Below are 18,915 nucleotides of genomic sequence, written 5' to 3'. Positions count from 1 at the left end.
TAGTAATACCTTCCCTCCCCCCCCACACTTTCCCCTTTGAAATTCCATTCTCCATCATATTACCTCCCCATCTCAATCATTGTACTTACATATATACAATACCAACCTATTAAGTACCCTCCTCCCTTCCTTTCTCTTCCCTTTATATCTCCTTTTTAACTTACTGGCCTCTGCTACTAAGTATTTTCCTTCTCACACAGAAGCCCAATCATCTGTAGCTAGGATCCACATATGAGGGAGAACATGTGGCGCTTGGCTTTCTGGGCCTGGGTTACCTCACTTAGTATAATTCTTTCCAGATCCATCCATTTTTATGCAAATTTCATAACTTCATTTTTCTTTACCACTGAGTAGAACTCCACTGTATAAATGTGCCATATCTCCATTATCCACTCATCAGTTGAGGGACATCTAGGCTGGTTCCATTTCCCAGCTATTATAAATTGAGCAGTAATACACATGGTTGAGCACATACTTCTAAGGAAATGAGATGAGTCCTTAGGATATATGCCTAGGAGTGCTATAGCTGGGTCATATGGTAGATTAATCTTTAGCTGTTTTAGGAACCTCCACACTGATTTCCACAATGGCTGGACCTCTGCCTCCAAAGTGCTGGGATTAAGGGCATGAGCCACCATGCCTGGCAGAGCTACTTTTTTTTTTTTAATTTTTTAATTATTTATTTGAGAGCGACAGGCACAGAGAGAAAGATAGATAGAGGGAGAGAGAGAGAATGGGCGCGCCAGGGCTTCCAGCCTCTGCAAATGAACTCCAGACGTGTGCACCCCCTTGTGCATCTGGCTAACATGGGACCTGGGGAACTGAGCCTCGAACTGGGGTCCTTAGGCTTCACAGGCAAGCACTTAACCGCTAAGCCATCTCTCCAGCCCCGGGTTACTTTTTAATGTGAAAAAAATGCACATGTAGGGGGCCAAAGTGATGGCTCCATAGGTAAAATGCTCATACAAGCATGAGGACCTGAGTTTGGATGCTCAGCACCTACATAAAAATAACAGGTGTGGCACTGCATGCCTGGAATCCCAGCACTGGGGAGGCAGAGACTAGAGGATCCTTAGGGTTTGCTGGCAAGCTTGTCTAGCCAAATTGTTGAGCTCTGGTCTCAGAAGAAAACCTTGTAACTTAGCAAGTGATTGAGGAAGACATCTGATATTGACCTCTGGTCTTCACACATGTGTACACATACATATGGGAACAGACATGTGCTCCAGACACTCATATACACAGGAAAAAATAGGGAAAATACATATTATGTGCTTTTTGACCCTTGTAGATAAAACACTGTGCACAGTGTCCTGCATTCTGAATATCTTTCACTTAACATGTTTAGCAGTCTTTCCACAGCAGAGCATAAAAGCAGGCCCTGCACTTTCAACATCTGAGTTGCACTTTGAGGCTGCGCCCTGCCCTCTTCTACTAATTCCCTATCCGTGGACTCTGGTTGCTCTGTCTCTGTCCTTCACTTTTCTAGTAGAAAATGCATTAATCGCCAGATGTGGTGGCACACGCCTTTAATCCCAGCATTCAGGAGGCAGAGGTAGGAGGATCGCCATGAGTTCGAGGCCAGCCTGAGACTACATTATGAATTCCAGGTTAGCCTGGGCTAGAGTGAGACCCTACCTCAAAAAAAGAATGCAATAATCATCAAAGAAAGGCCAAAAGAAGCAAATTGAAAAGAAAGAAGCCTCACTATTTGGTTGGGGTTGGAGAAGACTGTGATTAAATTCTCTTACAGAAACTATAATGGGGCTAGGGAATGTCGTTCATTGATAGCATTTGCCTAGCATCTGTGATGCCCTTGGTTTGATCCCCAATAGCACACACATACACACACACATAGACACACCAAAAAAAAAAAAAAAAATCTGTAAGAAGCTGATAAGATGACTCATTCTATTCCTCAAGCTCACAATTCTGAGAAGGAAAAGATCCAGCTCCTCGAAAGAGAGGTGGATTCAGGGTGTGGAGTCATCTCTGTCTAGCCTCTACTGATGTTGTCACAGCCTCTGTACTTTTTGCAGGGCTTCTTGACACTTCAAATTCTCCATTCTGAAGATAAACCTCAAAGAGTTTCCAGGCCTCCAGATGACTTTTTGGAGGCCAGGTAGACACATCCACTTACTGCTGAGCCCAGCTGAGGCACAGTCTGGTGACAGCACCACCTCATGTGTCCAAATATAATCCTAGGCTGGGTGTAGTGGCGCACGCCTTTAATCCCAGCACTAAGGAGGCAGAGGTAGGAGGATCTTCAGGAGTTCAAGGCCACCTTGTGACTACATTGTGAATTCTAGGTCAGGCTGGGCCAGAATGAGGCCCTACCTCAAAAAAAAATAAATTAATTAAATAAATAAATAAAAATATATATATTCCTAGGAGCCAAGCAGGTCACAGAAGTAGGAGTCAGTCAGATGTCCCCAGCTAGAGGACAGGATTCTACTTGGACTGAAAAGTGCACTGCAGGAGTCCGAATTCAGATCCAGCACAGCTAGGCATGTGGTGGTGTCTACTTTCCATTTAAAAAAAAGAAACTACAGTGGTATGAGATCAGTTTGAGCTACATGAGCTCCTGTCTCAAGAGAAAGGGGAGGAGGGAGAAATTCAATTTTTTTTTCACTTAAAAAATTACATGTATACACACACACACATATAAAGAGAGAGAACGCACGAGCGCAAGCGAGCGAGAGAGCTGGGTGTGGTGGCACATAACTTTAATTTCTGCCCTTGGGAGGCAGAAATAGGATCACCATGAGTTCAAGGCCACCCTGAGACTACATAGTGAATTTCAGATCACCCTGAGCTAGAGTGAGACCCTACCTTGAAAAAGAAATAAACAAAAAAAATCTGGGCTGGAGAGATGGCCTAGCGGTTAAGCGCTTGCCTGTGAAGCCTAAAGGACCCCGGTTCGAGGCTCGCTTCCCCAGGTCCCACGTTAGCCAGATGCACAAGGGGGCGCACGCGTCTGGAGTTCGTTTGCAGAGGCTGGAAGCCCTGGCGCGCCCATTCTCACTCTCTCTCCCTCTATGTGTCTTTCTGTCTGTGTCTGTCGTTCTCAAATTAAAAAAAAAAAAAAATCTTATACTCTTTTATCTGCTCCCCCCTGTTCCCAGTTTCGCGGGGAGCCTTCCTCAGTGGGGTTATGGTATTCACTGTGGGGTCATGAAGGCCTCAGTCAGTCCTTGTGGGGTAGCCAGGATCTTCCAGCTTTTAGTCAAATGCTTGTTCTTTTTGACAGTTGATCCAAACTTAAACAGGCATGGGCCAAACCATCAAGCCATTATGTCTCTGGGAGATCAGAGCGTCCTCTCCGGCGCTCTCACTCACTCCGGAGGGTGCCCAGCGTACCCGCACTGCGCCTGTGCGGGAGACGCGTTGGCCCGAACCACAGCCCCGGGAGAAGTGTGCTCCCCCGCCCGCTGCTATGGAGCCTTCCGTTGTCATGGAGATACCCGCCCAAACTACTCATTCTCCTCGCGGCTGAGCGGTCATTGCTGAGGGTCTGCCACTGAAAAGACATTGCAGAGGGTCAGTACCAAAGGGACCATTGCCGAGGGTCGTCAGCTCCTGAAGGGCCACTGCAGAGGGTCACTTCCTGAGGGGCCTCTGCTGTGGGTCAGTTCCTGAGGAACCACTGCTAAGGGTTAGTTCCTGAAGGGCCACTGCAGAGGGTCAGATCTTGAGGGGCCTCTGCTGAGGGTCAGTTTCTGAGGCACCACTGCTGAGGGTCCAATTTCTTTGCTTTTTTTTTTTTTTTTTATATAGGGTCAAGCTCTATCCCCGGATGACCTGGAACTCACTATGTAGTCTCAGGCTGGCCTGACGCTTACAGCGATCCTCCTATCTCTGCCTCCCAAGTGCTGTGATTAAAGGTGTGCATCACCACCCTGGCCTAAATGGTCAGTTTCTGAGAGGTCATTGTGAGGATCAATTCCTGAGAGACCTTTCTGAAGAGGGTCACTGCTGAGAGGCCATTTGCTTAGAAGTTCTAGCAAGGGGACTGGCAGAGAGAGGTGGGCACAGGTGCAACCAGTGGTCTGTCCCAGAGCTGGCGTGTTCTGAGGCTTTGGCGTATAGTTTGAAGGCCTATGGTTTGAAGGCGTCAGGGATGACTCACTGCCTGGAGTCTCCAGTGAGGGTGAGCTGTCATGGCCGCATGGCCAAGGTGGTCTGCTTTCCTGTGTGCCCCATGGTTATGTGCGTGGGTCTGAGAGGTGTGAGGGCAAGCACAGTTCACATTCTGCCATTCCAGTTGGGCTGTATATGCATAACCCCTCTTTGGAAGTGGATAGGCCTTCCTAGCTTGATATATATATTCCTGTATGTGTAAAAGTATTTGGTAACCATTCCTTGAGCATCTGCTGTGGGCCAGTGTTAGGTGAATCATTTTCCCAAAACACATCAACTCACCCCAGATAAAACACAGAGGGCAAACCAAGGTATGATTACACCAAAACCCATTCTGATGAACCAATCAGTTTGAAGAGGTTACTTACAGAGCAGGGAGAGGGGATGCAGGAACACATTTACTTATATGTAACTCCCTTCTTGACTACCCAGTAACTTGTGATTCTTTTTTCTTCATCTTTAGTTTTACTGCCTATGAATTTATTCCTAAACAATAGTTAAGTGTTACCACTTATTATTTATTTTACATATTTACAGAGCAGAGTTAGGGTTACTTTCTGGAAAGTGGAACCTCAATCCAGCTGTATCACTGAGAAGCCTTATCCCAGCATGAATGATGACCACCCCATGGCTGCTTAGGCCTCTTGTACCTGAAGACCTTCCTTGGGTCCTCCTATGGGGGAATGTCAACAGGTCCAAGCTCAAGAGTCTCTAGTGAGTTGTCCCACCTGCTTTGTTCCCCCAAGGTCTGATCATTTATTTGTTACTCCTCAAGATTCACATTTTTGACTAGACCCAGACTTGGGAGTAGAAGCTTCCAGCAAGGACAACCTGTGTCTCCTGGCAATCTGTTCCTGGTGGTTTCTTTGGCTTCCTTCATTCTGTTGGCAAAGAAAAGTTGGGCATATTCTGCAGCCTCTTCCTTACATTTCTCAGTGTGTTGTTTCTTCAGACTGTTTGTGTTGCAGGACACATGGGATAATAAGATGCTGAATCTTGGGTGCTTTGGTTCTAGACTTCTTGGCAGACATTATCTGGTTTAGAGAGATGGAAAGTTTTCAAATTCTACTAGCCCTTTTGGGTCCCAGCCAATGTGGCACCATAGTATCTATCAGACAAGGAACATCCTAACATCCTCCCCCTCTTCCCCCCAAGAATAGCCAAGTTGAAAACACTCAGGTTAGCATCCACAATGCATTTGCAGGCAGAGAGAGAAGAGAGGCAGAGAATGGACACACCAGGGCCTCTAGCCACTGTAAATGAGTTCCAGATGTATGTGCTCTTTTGTGCACTGGCTTTAAGTGGGTACTGGGGAATCAAACACGGGTGGTCAGGCTTTGCAGGCAAGCACTTTAACCGCTGAGCCATCTCTCCAGCACCCCTTTTAAACAGGGTCTTATGTATCCCAGGTTGGCCTTGAATTCACTTATGTAGCTGAGGATAACCTTGGACTTCTGATCCTCCTGCCTTCACCTTCTGAATGCTGGGATTACAATCATGAGGCCATACCAGGTTTATGCAGGGCTAGAGATTTGTTAGGGAAGTACTTTACTAACTGAGGCTGATCTTAAATTCATGATCTTCCTGTCTCATCCTCTCCAGCATTCCTACTGCCATGCAGTCATGGCTGGATCACCTATTTTTAAAAATTTTATAGAAATGGAATAATACGGTATTTACTCTTTTAAAAAAATCTTGGGCTGGAGAGATAGTTTAGCAATTAAGGTGCTTGCCAGCAAAGCCAAAGGACCCATGTTTGATTCCCCAGTACGCATATAAGACAGATATACAGGTGGAGTTCATTTGCAGTGGCTAGAGGCCCTCCATACCCATTCTCTCTATCTTTCTATCTGTCTCTTTCCCTCTCAAATAAATAAATAAAATTAAAAGGCTGGAGAGATTGCTTAGTGGTTTGTCTGCAAAGCCAAAGGACCCAGGTTCAACAACCCAGGACCCATGTAAGCCAGATGCACAAGGTGGCACATGCATCTATAGTTCGTTTGCAGTGGCTGGAGGCCCTGACTCGCCCACTCTCTCTGCCTCTTTCTCTCTCCCTTTCTTTCTCCCAAATAAATAAATACAATTTTTTTTTTAATTTAAGAAAACATCCTGAGGCCTGGAAAGATGGCTCAGCAGTTAAGAGGATGTCCTGTGCAAGCAGGAAGGCCTGAAAAGAACCACTTGAATTCAATCCCCAAGACCTACATGAACAGCTGGGTGTAGCCTTAACCACTGAACCTCCTCCTCTGTAGCCCCCTCTTCTGCCCATTCTTATTTGAAGTGGAGTCTTACTCATACAGGAGCTTGCAGTTTTTCACAAATTCTGGGGTTTCTCAAATCTGTGCTCCTTTATAGGACTAGAGTTATAGATATGTGTGACTACACCCAGCTGTTCATGTAGGTCTTGAGGATTGAATTCAAGTGGTCTTCTCAGGCTGTCATGGTTGCACAGGAAATTCTCTTAACTGCTGAGCAGTCTTCCAGCCCTCAAGATTTTTTTTCTTTTTTTTTTTTTTTTTGGCTCATGCTTTTTTTTGTTTGTTTGTTTTTAGTATGAAAAAGAGAGAGAGAATTGGTGTGCCAGGGCCTCCAGCCACTGCAAATTCCACACTTGTGTGCCCCCTTGTGCACATGTGTGACCTTGCGTGACTAGCTTTCATGGAACCTGGAGAGTTGAGCAAGAGTCCTTAGGCTTTGCAAGCAAGTACTTTAACCAGTAGGCCATCTCTCCAGCCCTGGCTCATGTTTTTAATCCCAGCACTCAGGAGGCAGAAGTAGGAGATCATTATGAGACTGAGGCCAGTTTGAGACTACATAGTGAATTCCAGGTCAGCCTGGGATTGAGCAAGACCCTACCTCAAAAAAATACGTTCAGAGCTGGGCATGGTGGCATATGCCTTTAATCCCAGCACTCAGGAGGCAGAGGTAGGTGGATCACCATGAGTTTGAGGTCACCCTGAGACTACATTTTTAATTCCAGGTCAGTCTGGGCTAGAGTGAGACCCTACCTCAAAAAAAAAAAAAAAAAACAAACGATCAGGCCTGGCATGGCTGTGCACGCCTTTAAACCCAGCACTCAGGAGACAGAGGTAGGAGTATTGCCATGAGTTCAAGGTCACCCTGAGAATACAGTAAATTCCAGGTTGTCCTGGGCTATAGTGAGACCCTGCTTCAAAAAACCAAAAAAAAAAAAATATATATATATATGTGTGTGTGTGTGTGTGTGTGTGTGTGTGTGATTAGATGATCCCCTAAGGACTTTTAGCCACTACACACAAGCTGTAAATGCAACATGCTACTTTGTTCATCTGCTTTTAGGTGGGTACTGGGGAATCGAACCCCAGTCGTTAGGCATGTACCTCTAACTGTTAGAGACTGACTTAGATAACCTACAAAATAATTACAAACCACAATAAAATTAAGAGTAATCAGGGCTAGAGAAATGGCTTAGCAGTTAAGGTACTTGCCTGTGAAGCTTAAGGACCCAGGTTCAATTTCCCCCAGTGCCCACTTAAGCCAGATGCACAAAGTTTGCAGTAGCTAGAGGCCCTGGTGAACCCATTCTCTCTATATATGTGCCTCTTCTCTTTCTCTCCCTTTCTCTCTCAAATAAAAATTTTTTTTTTTTTTTTGGTTTTTGGTTTTTCAAGGTAGGGTTTCACTCTAGCCCAGGCTGACCTGGAACTCACTATGTAGTCTCAGGGTGTTCTTGAACTCACAGTGATCCTCCTACCTCTGCCTCCTGAGTGCTGGGATTAAAAGCATGCACCACCATGTCCGGCAATAGATAAAATGTTAAAAAAAAAAAAAAAAAAAAAAAACAGCAATCAGTTTGTGTTGTTTTCAGGAACTATCTCAAGATTGTCCTTTAAGGCTGCTGCTTAAGTCAGGAGTTAAACCCTCGTATTGCATGTGGCAGACTTGCCTCTCAAGGCCCTTTTAATCTGAAATGTTTCCCCTTCCTGTTTCCCCTGTGACATTTATTTGTTGAAGAAATTGGGTCACTTGTTCCATTTATTTTTATGTAGGTCTACTTTAATGTCACCCACAGGGTTTTATCGTTTTGTCCTTATAGTTCTCATACATCTTTTGCTGCATTTATTCTTAAGAACTTCATTTTTATGCCAGGCATGGTGGTGCATGCCACCACACCCAGCTCAGAATTTCATTTTTTAAATTTTATTGTAATTGGTAACTTTTCCAAAACCTACTTTTTTTTGGCATTTATTCTGGTAATATATTTGAGTTTTATTTTTGAGGTTATACTTAGCAATATGACTAAGTTGTCTCACTAATTCATCTATATATTTGTTTGGATTTTCTTTTTGGGGAGCAGGGATTTGAGGTAGGGTCTTGCTCTAGCCCAGGCTGACTTGGAATTTTCTCCATATTGTCAGGGTGGCCTCAAACTCATTGTGATCCTCCTACCTCTGCCTCCTAAATGCTGAGATTAAAGGTGTCTACTACCACGCTCAGCTTTTATTTGGATTTTCTATATTTATTAAGCATATCTGAAGATGGTGATTTTCTTCCCTTTCATTCCTCATGCCTTTTTAAAAACTACTTTATTATTTATTCATTTGAGAGAGAGAGAGAATGCGCACACCAGGGCCTCCAGCCACTGCAAACAGACTCCAGACACATGTGTCACCTTGTGCATCTGGCTTATGTGGGTACTGAGGAATTCAACCTGGGTCCTTAGGCTTCGCAGGCAAGTGCCTTAACCACTAAGCTGGCGGTGGTCAAGCAGCTCCAGCAGTCGGCTCAGGAGTATGATAGTGACAGGACTCCGTCTTGCAAAGCTGCGGAATCCGAGACTTCCCTTGGCAAAGCCGGGAGGTCTTTCAGCGACCTCCTAGAATGCCTGCTGCCCAGCAGTCTGATACTGCTGTCTCGTTCTTGGAATTATAAGAAGTATACTGTTGCTCATTTTTGCTTTCATTTTCCCCTTCTCAGTAGCAATAGGAAATCCAGTTCAGGTGTGTCTATACAGTCACCAATGACTAAACAGGAAAATAATGTTTCTATGGAAATTTCTGAGGCTATAATGTTTAAACAGGTTATGGACCATGGAACTACGACTACTTTGAATGAACAAAGTTTCTTAACACCACAAATATATATTTCACGGGCTGGAGAGATGGCTTAGCGGTTAAGCACTTGCCTGTGAAGCCTAAGGACCCCGGTTCGAGGCTCGGTTCCCCAGGTCCCACGTTAGCCAGATGCACAAGGGGGCGCATGCGTCTGGAGTTCGTTTGCAGAGGCTGGAAGCCCTGGCGTGCCCATTCTCTCTCTCTCCCTCTATCTGTCTTTCTCTCTGTGTCTGTCGCTCTCAAATAAATAAATAAATAAAATTTTAAAAATATATATTTATAAAAAAAATAAAATATATATTTCACCTGATGAGACATGTTCCTTGCAATGCTACATGCCTTACCAATTGTTCCCAAGAAACATTACTTAAAGAAAATTCTTGTTGTCAAGATGATTACAGGAATGAATGGGCACATTTCCTGAACCAACAGAGGACTTATTAGAAAAGGAGCCTGAAATGCTAGGGAGCAAAAGTAAACATCTTTCAAATAATCAGGTTGGGCCCACACAAGGAAGTAAAACAAAATATGTAACTTTCAAAATTAACAATAGAGTTTGGTGGGCTCCTAAACGAAAGTCAGCAATGCAAAACACTGGTTAGATAGATCAACCTTTACCATATACAGGGACATACATTAATGGAGTAAGGATGGTCTGGGTCTGGAAAGATGGGAAAAGAGTTAAATATCAAAATCTTCCTTTTATGGAGAGACTTGCAAGGTCAGGACCAAACTGTAAAATGAAGCAACAAAGAAAAGTCATAGAGAGACAATTAAATCAATACTGGATTAGAAATAGAGAAATGTACTGTTATTCAGGCCGCAAGGTAATATGTAGAGAGTGGCTAACACAGCCCTTTCTGTGGTCAAGAGATTCATGAATTAAGCAGAAGCAGGGAAACCCAGGAGAATATTGTGCAAGATTTCTTTTTTTTGTTTGTTTGTTTTGTTTTGTTTTTGTTTTTTCAAGGTAGGGTCTCACTCTAGCCCAGGCTGACCTGGAATTCACTATGGAGTCTCAGGGTGGCCTCGAACTCACGGCGATCCTCCTACCTCTGCCTCCCGAGTGCTGGGATTAAAGGCGTGCGCCACCATGCCTGGCTTGTGCAAGATTTCTTAGAGAATAGAAGCTACATGAATAAGTTGCTATGTCTTGCTTGCAAAAATAATAATAATAATGTATTATAAAAGTATAAATAAAGAAGCAGAGCTTTGCTCTGCGTCCAGTATCCTTCACCTGCCCTACTGGTCCATATCATTTCCTCACAATGCCAACTCCACACATCCCCTTTAAGTCCTACAACCCTGCTGAGGCTAGACCTTGGCCCTAGGCCTTTCCTCCAGCCCCTCCTCATGCCTTTAAAAATCATTTTTTCAATTTGTTTGCAAGAAGTGAGCAAGTAAGAGAGAGAATGGATGCTCTAGGGCCTCTAGTCACTGCAAACAAACTCCAGATGCACGCACCACCCTGTGCATCTGGCTTTATGTAGGTACTGGGGAATCAAACCCAGGTTGGTAGATATTGTAGGCAAGTGTCTTAACCACTGAGCAATCTCTCTAGCCCACCTTATGCCTTTATTTCTGTTTCATCTAATTATTCTCATTGAGGGAAGCTAGTGAATACTAAAAAGTAGTTGTAATAGCATTCTTGCTTTGTTCAGAAAGCATTTTTGGTGATTCTGAGGGTCACAGCCCGGGCTTTGTTTTTTAATCTTAAGGAAGTGCACCTGGACATGGTGACACATCTGTAATCATAACATTTTAGGAGGCTGAGGCAAGAGGACTACCATGAGTCTAGAACTAGTCTGGGCTATATAGCAAGCTCCAGACCAACTAGGGCTACAGAGTGAGACTCTATCTCAGAAAAACAAAACAACAAAAAATTTTTAAGGAATGTCTTTAATGTTCATGATTAGATACCATCTTTGCTGTAAAGCCTTTTTATTATAAATTGATAATTTATAATTACATAAAGTCATGAGCTACAAAGTGGTATGCTTAATCATGAATATCATGAGAATAACTAAATCAAAACAGTTAATATATCCAGCACCTCAAATACTTAACACTCTTTATGATGAGAACATATGCATAATTTTAAAATGTACAATACACCAGACATGGTGGTACACACCTTTAATCCCAGCATGCGGGAGGCAAAGGTAGGAGGATAACCATGAGTTTGAGGCCACCCTGAGATTACATAATGAATTCCAGGTCAGCCTGGACTAGAGTGAAACTACCTGGAAAAAAAAGTATAATACTTGGGCTGGAGAGATGGCTTAGTGGTTAAGCGCTTGCCTGTGAAGCCTAAGGACCCCGGTTCGAGGCTCTGTTCCCCAGGTCCCACGTTAGCCAGATGCACAAGGGGGCGCACGCGTCTGGAGTTCGTTTGCAGAGGCTGGAAGCCCTGGTGCGCCCATTCTCTCTCTCTCCCTCTATCTGTCTTTCTCCCTGTGTCTGTCGCTCTCAAATAAATAAATTTTAAAAAAAAAGTATAATACTTGTGCTGATGCTTAATGGCAAAATGTTTATCTAGCATGCATGGGAGTAATCCCCCCCACGATGCTGCAAGGAAACAGAAACTTCTTGTCTAACACATAGCTGGTAACAATGCCCAATGTTGTTGGCTATATTCATCATGCTTTCAGACTGTCTTCCTCTTCCCCCGGGCCCTAGCCTTTTCTTTCTGCCTCTGTGGAGTCAATTGTGTTAGGTTCTATAAATGAATAAAACAAACTAGGCTTTATCTTTCTGTGTTCAACTTATTTCTGTAGGTCAGTCCTTAGATTTTAACCTGATAATTTCTTATGATTTTGCAAGTTTTTTTTCCTACGCTTTTTAAGAAAATTGGAAGACAATTTGGGGGATGGAGAGATGATTCAGTGACTAAGAGTGAGGGTAGGAGAGAGCCTGAGACTGAGTTTGGTGCCTCAGCACCCATGTAAACTGAGCTGGGTATAGTCATGTACACCTGTAACCCTAGTCTTGGGGGGAGCAGAGATGAGAGAATAGTTGGGGTTTATGAAACACTGTAACTCCAGGTTTAAAGACTCTCTCTCTCAAGGAAATGTGGATGAGCCATCGAGGAGGACATCTGACTTCTCCTTTGGCCTCCACATGTACCTACATGGGATGCATGTATATGCATATACTACACACACCACCACCACCACCTGCACTACACATGCACAAGCAAAAACAAGAGATAGAAAGAATTTTATCTAGTGTTTTAAAATGATTTTCAGTGTGATGATGAAACACAGACTACCCACCTCACCAATTGCTTCTGAAACTCAGCCTCAATAAGTTACTTCTTTTGTGTGAGACAGGATTTTATGTAGCTCAGGTTGGCCTCAGACTCACTATAAACTGAGGCTGATCTTGAACTCTCCTGATTCTTCTGACTCCTCCTCCCAAGTGCTAGTATTATAGGAATGTGCCACACATCTGACAAATCTCTCAGTCCTCCTTAGAGCATCTCTTCTCCATCTACGGGCCCATCACTTGTCCTTCCACTTCCCAGCTTCAGTTTGGTTCCTGTATGTATGTATGTGTCTATATCTATATCTATATCTATATCTATATCTATATCCATATGCATGCATCACTTTGTATATCTGGCTTTTACATGGGTACTGGGCAGTTGAACCTGGATCATTAGGCATTAAAGGCAAGTGCCTTAACTGCTGTGCCATCTTTTAAGCCCTGGTTCCTATTTTTATTGTATTTGCCTTGTCCTTGTAAATTTGTGTACTGAAATAAAAGAATCCTCCACTGTTTTTAGTGAAGGCTCAAGAGGAATCAAAGGTCAATACCACAGACTGGTATACGCCACCACGCCCAGCCAGTCTATTCTTATACATTTTGGGATTGATTTTTTTTCAAGGTACAGTCTCACTCTAGCCCAGGCTGACCTGGAATTTACTATGTAGTCTCAGGGTAGACTCAAATTCATCTTAATCCTCTACCATACTGGGATTAAAGGTAGGGGCCACCATGACTGACTTCTGATTTTTTTTTTTTTGGTTTTTCGAGGTAGGGTCTCACTCTTGTCCAGGCTGACCTGGGATTAACTCTGTCATCTCAGGGTGGTCTTGAACTCATGGCAATCCTCCTACCTCTGCCTCCTGAGTGCTGGGATTAAAGATGTGTGGCACCATGCCCAGCTCTGATTTTTTTTAATCTATGATCTTGTTGATCTATATTCTATCATAATTCTTTTACAGCTAATTTCTGCCTCTGAATATGGAAAAAGCCTGTACTCTGAGGAGGAGCTTGTGGACAATGCCCCTCCCATGAAGGATGCTAATAAAAGTTCTGTCACAAAAATCAAGTCTTGGCAACAAGAAGGACAGACAGTGTGTCTGTCTCTTGGTTGTCTTTTAACTCCCTTTATTTCAGAAAAAAAGTACATCTGTTAAATTCATCTTTCTCTCAAACAGAGAATTTTCATGATTGTCTCTAGTTGAAAGAATGACAAATGATGGTTGAGATTAGAAAGTGGCAGTTTTCTGGTTTCCAACATCACCACTGAGACTTTGGATGCCATTTTAAACCTTTGAATGTGACCTATTTTTGTTGTTGTTGTTGTTGCCTTTTGCTGAAAGCATTCTTTTAAAATTTTCTGATGATCTGAAACTTTTTTCTGAAATTCCTTGATTTAGGATTTGTGCTGGTTTCCAGGCATCCCTTCTATCCTAGAAACTTGGTTCCCTGGCCATGGCCCATTTGTCTTCTGGTCCATGGAGAGGGGTGTCAGCACCTTTGTCCCTGACCACCATGTCTCTGAACTTTGCCCCTCCTGGGCTGGTGTGGTTCTAACCCCCAGCCTTCCTTCCCTCATCCTCCTTGTGGCTGTGGGCTTTTGTATTTTCTTTTCACTCATTTTTGTAGAGAGAAACCCATAATTAACCACATTTTGAGTCTCAAAAGTCTTGTCGTAGAACCCTTCTATATTTAAAAGTTATTAGAGAGTGTTGACTTCCGGCCAGGATGGCAACCGCCTAGCTGTGCTGCAAATCCCCGGAAAAGATAGATAGATGCAGATCCTAAGGAGAGAGCCACCCCATCATACCTCAAAAGGGCCCTGGCTGAAACTAAGGAAAATTGGTGAAACAAGCAAGGGTGCTGTTTTCCTGATTAACCGGATACCACCACAAGGGGGAAGGAGACCAACACAGAGAAAAATCAACACCTACCAAATCAGAGCCAGAGCCCCAGAGGCTCCCAACACCTACCTCATTACTGAAGCAGACCAAAAATGAACCCAACATGGCTCAGGGAAATTTTGCGGAAGAGGGGGCGGAAAGAATGTCAGAGCCACGTGTTGGGTCATGATATACAGAGACATTTATCGTACCAATAACTGTGGGCTAACTCCACAATGCACGACCCATATACCTCAACAAGGAGGGGCCAATGAGGAGGGGGTAGGTCACAGATGAGCCTAATAATGGTACCAAACTGCCTGTACTTGCAGAATAGAAAACTAATAAAAAATTAATTAATTAATTAAAAATATAAATATAAATAAAAGTTATTAGAGAGCTTGAAAGATTGCCCAGAGGTCAAGGTGCTTGCCTGCAAAGACTAATGACCCAAGACCAATTCCCCAGTGCTCATGTAAAGCCAGATGTACAGAGTGGTGCATGCACCTGGTGTCCATTTGCAAAGGCTGGAGGCCCTGATGTACTTTTTGTCTCTCTGCCTGTCTCTCTTCTATCTCTTTCTCTCTCTGCTTGCAAATAAATAAATAAATAAATAAAACAATTTAAAGAATGTTATTGGAGACCCAAGGAGATTTGTGTATATCAGTTCTGCCTATAAGTAAAGCTCAACCAGCTGTGGTGGTCCATGCTTGGGAGGCTGACTCAGGGGTATTGGCAGTGTTCAAAGCCAAGCTAGGCTACATAGTAAAACCCTGTCTCTCTGAATAATAGGAAAAAATGAAAAAAGTAAAGCTGAGCCAGGCTTGGGTAGATATCTATAATCCCAGCACTTAGGCAGCTCAGCAAGAGGATTGTAGCAAGTTCAAGGCCAGCCTAAGATATATAATAAGACCTTGTCTCAAAAATAAATAAATAAAGTAGCAATAATGAACTATTGTAAGTAACACAGATTCTGGTTCAATAAAATATAGTTGCATCTTACATATCCTGTAGCCTCCCCAAGCTTCAATATACACAATGGAAAGATAGTGTTGGTGCCCAGCACTTGGGGATTCTAGTAGGGTCTCACTCTAGCCCAGGCTGACCTGGAATTCACTTTGTAGTCTCAGGCTGGCCTCAAACTCACAGCAATCCTCCCATATCTGCCTCCTAAGTGCTTGGATTAAAGGTATGTGCCACCATGCCCAGCTGTTTTTAGTTTTGGGGTTTTTTTATGTTAAAATGTGAACTTTAATTGTAAAAATTGCTTTCTGTAAATATAGTTATATCAACTTCTCTGCACACAACTTGGTTCAAATATATACAGATATGATATACTGAGATGTTATTTGTACCACAGAACGGAATTAATTCAAGCAACATCAGTATTAACCCCAGCTTTCTTCAGGCCTTTAAATGATCACAATTGAAGACAGAGAGAGCAAGTGAGAGTTCCACACGTGTCTACAGCAGTAGTGGAGCAAAACTCAGGAACTGTGTTTCTGATATCCTATAAGGTAAACACTTGAAATGAAAATAGAGGGGGGTGGGGAGGGAGGGAATTACCATGGGATTTTTTTTTTATAATCATGGAAAATGCTAATAAAAATTTTAAAAATTTAAAAAAAAACAAAGAAAGGAAAAAAAGAAAATAGATTCAGTTTTTCTTATTGCTTGAACTCTTGGGCTGTGGTTATTACTCAAAATAGGTGTGTATATTTAAGGCAACAAGGACACTATGCTGATCCTAACTTGAGAAAAAAATAGAAAAATGGGTTTCCAAGGTAACAACTAGCCCTTTTTAAGGAAAGGTTTATTATTCCAGACCTATACAAAAATCTAACCAACAAGTTTTGGGCGATTAAAGGAAGTTCCTTTTGGTTGCCACTATGTTCACCCTAGAGTCTTGTTCTGGTGGTTCTGTTTTTAGTATTTTGAAGCAGAGTCTCAAGCTGGCTTTAAACTTGCTATATAGTCAATAATGACCCTAACTTCCTGATCCTTCTGCCTCCTCCTCCCAAGTGCTTGGATTATAGACATGCACCACTATGTCTTGTCTACATTTTTTTTAAACTTTTGCCTTGATTTCTAGAAAAGCATGAATTAGAAGATCCAGCATTTGAGATGGAATCTCTTCCTCAGGATGTTGCTGACCTAGGATACTCCCGGTAATTCATCAGGGTGCAGCTTCCTCCTCCCTGACCTACAGCTTTAGTGGGCTGTGGAGCTGTCAGGCATAAATCACTCTGAGGTACTACTGAGTGACATGGCTGATGTGTGTAGAAAATGCTGCCCTTTTATTTCAAGTTCAGTGAAAGGACAGAATGAGAATGCTGAGAAAATGAAGAAAACTGTCAAAGACAAAATCCAGAACACTCAACTGCAGAAGAGCATGGGCCTCCTGGACAAACTGCATGAGGAGAATGACCTTTTCATTCAGAAGACCCGGTGAGCTCACCTGTTGAAGGCCTAGGTGCTACCCAGGTCCCGTGACTCAGCTGCCTCCTGCCTTCTGGCTCTGTAGTGTAGGCATGGGAAGTCCTGGCCCGTGTCTTTTTGAGAGCCCCGTAAGGGAGAGTCCTGCTAGGGTCTGCCCCAGGAGCAACTTAGCAAGTTCCACCAAGGATGACATCCTAGGCTTTAGCCTTATTTCCTGCTCCTTGTTTCTGTCTAGGTCCCAGAGACTCAGAGGTTCTCGGTTCTCCTCCTAGGTCCTCCATGGCCATCTGGCTTCTGCATGGGGCCCAACTGTGGCTGAGACCTTAGTGGGCAGACTCCTGCCTCTCACGGTCCTACTGGGCCTCACTGACACCTGATCTGCTTGAGTTTATGTTATGTTCTACCTGCCAGGGTAGTCAGTAGCAACACAAAGTATGTTCCTTAATATCTGGGAAGGAAATTTCAAACATACAAGAAAAGTTGGACAGCAATCAGACAGCTGTCCCCTCCATACCTTCACTAGACCACTGTGCTTAGCCTTTCCCCTTAAGAAGCATAAGCACATGTGTCATAGCTGTGATTCTTTTGCTGAGTTGCTCAAAAGCAATTCAGGGCTAGAGAGATGGCTTAGCAGTTAACACACTTGCCTGCAAAGCCCAAGAACCCAGGTTTGATTCCCTAGTACCTACATAAGCCAGATGCACAAGGTGGCACATGCATCTGGAGTTCATTTGCAGTGGCTTAGAGGCCCTGGTGTACCCATTCTCTCTCTCTATCTGCCCCCCTAAATGAAAAAAAAAAAAAGAATCAGGTGTGATGGTGCATACCTTTAACCCCAGCACTCGGGAGGCAGAGGTAGGAGGATCTCCATGAGTTTTAAGCCACACTGAGAGTACATAGTGCTGCCCTTCAGGGTCCTGCACTCATACAGGCCCATATTGTCTGCATTTCTCAGCTGCCTGGGCACATCACCTTTGGGATGAGGCTGCACAGCTGGCCCTTTTGATAGATTTTCAAAAAACAGTCCGATAAGCCCCTGCTGATGTCACTTGATAGAGAGATGCCTGGAAAGACAGGGTGTTCTCTGTCTCTGGCCTAGGGCCCCCTAGACCCTGCCCCACCCTACCCCTTCAAAAGGCTAGAGCTTCAGAAAACCATTATCCTAGTTCTTGGTTTAAAATTTCAGAGAGGAGCTGCGTATCTGTCGTCAGAGAATGGGCCTCCTCAGCAAACAGCAGGAGAGCTTTGCAGCTGAGATCACCAGAGAAAAAGAAGCTAACAACATGTAGGTCATCCTGTGGGCAAGGAGGTTGGAAAGCCAAGTGTGACCATGCTGTCAAGGTAGTACCATGCCATAGAAGTTCACTTGTTCACTAAGCATTTACTGTGTTCAGCTCAGGCAGCAGGTAGCCTTGCTCCAGAGTGGGGCACAGGCAACATCACACAGACAAAATATGACAGTCTAGGGTGCAGAGGTTGTGGAGTGGACAGGGCTGAGTCAAAGCAGCTCAAAAAGTGGCCGTCTTAGCCCTGGTCATTGTGATGGAAGTGGCACCCCTTCCTTGAAATTCATTTATTTATCCATTCATTTATTCTATAGGCAGTATTACTTTGTAGACCAGGCCTTCCTCAAACTTGTAATCCTCTGGCCTCAGCCTCCCAAATGAGATTACAGGCCTGAGACACCAAACCCAGCTCTGTGTGAGATTTTTAAACCAATGTGATTCTGTGAGATCAGCATCTCAGTGTTCACAGATGACCTCAGACTTCACCCGTTACTGAAACATGGTTTCTAACACCATATACATGGGATTCATCCATTTCTCCTGGTTGGTGTAATTTAGACTCTTCTCACAGATGAAGCCCTTCCTTTGGCTTCCCTTCACTAACATGTTACCACTGAAAGAAGATACCTGTTTACCATCCCAAAAACTGGTTGTATCTGACAGCATAATTGGGCTTCAACAATAGTGAGTAGTACACTGGGAGAAACACAGTGCCAGGAGGAAAGGAGGACAGAGTGAGGGTTCAAAGCAGCTCAGAACATAAGGGCTAGGTAGTGTTTCAGGAAGTGTGCTGGATCTTTCCTGGAT

At 43.7% G+C, this 18,915-nt stretch overlaps 1 protein-coding gene across 1 annotated transcript in view; it reads left to right on the top strand.

Moving 5' to 3' along the window:
* Nucleotides 1-3,484: 3,484 nt before the first annotated feature.
* Nucleotides 3,485-18,915, top strand: part of Cfap74 (cilia and flagella associated protein 74) — a 78,317-nt gene continuing 62,886 nt past the window's right edge. Inside the window, exons 1-5 of the mRNA XM_045150701.1 lie at nucleotides 3,485-3,540; nucleotides 15,792-15,900; nucleotides 16,476-16,551; nucleotides 16,691-16,831; nucleotides 18,009-18,107. Of these exons, the coding sequence (XP_045006636.1) occupies nucleotides 16,508-16,551; nucleotides 16,691-16,831; nucleotides 18,009-18,107 (284 nt within the window). The 5' untranslated portion in view covers nucleotides 3,485-3,540; nucleotides 15,792-15,900; nucleotides 16,476-16,507. The remainder of the gene's footprint in view (nucleotides 3,541-15,791; nucleotides 15,901-16,475; nucleotides 16,552-16,690; nucleotides 16,832-18,008; nucleotides 18,108-18,915) is intronic.

This window comes from Jaculus jaculus, chromosome 5 (assembly GCF_020740685.1).
Source record: "Jaculus jaculus isolate mJacJac1 chromosome 5, mJacJac1.mat.Y.cur, whole genome shotgun sequence".
NCBI classification, from domain to species: domain Eukaryota; kingdom Metazoa; phylum Chordata; class Mammalia; order Rodentia; family Dipodidae; genus Jaculus; species Jaculus jaculus.
Note: the sequence above shows the minus strand (reverse complement) of the source record. Positions and strands in the feature narration are given on the sequence as shown.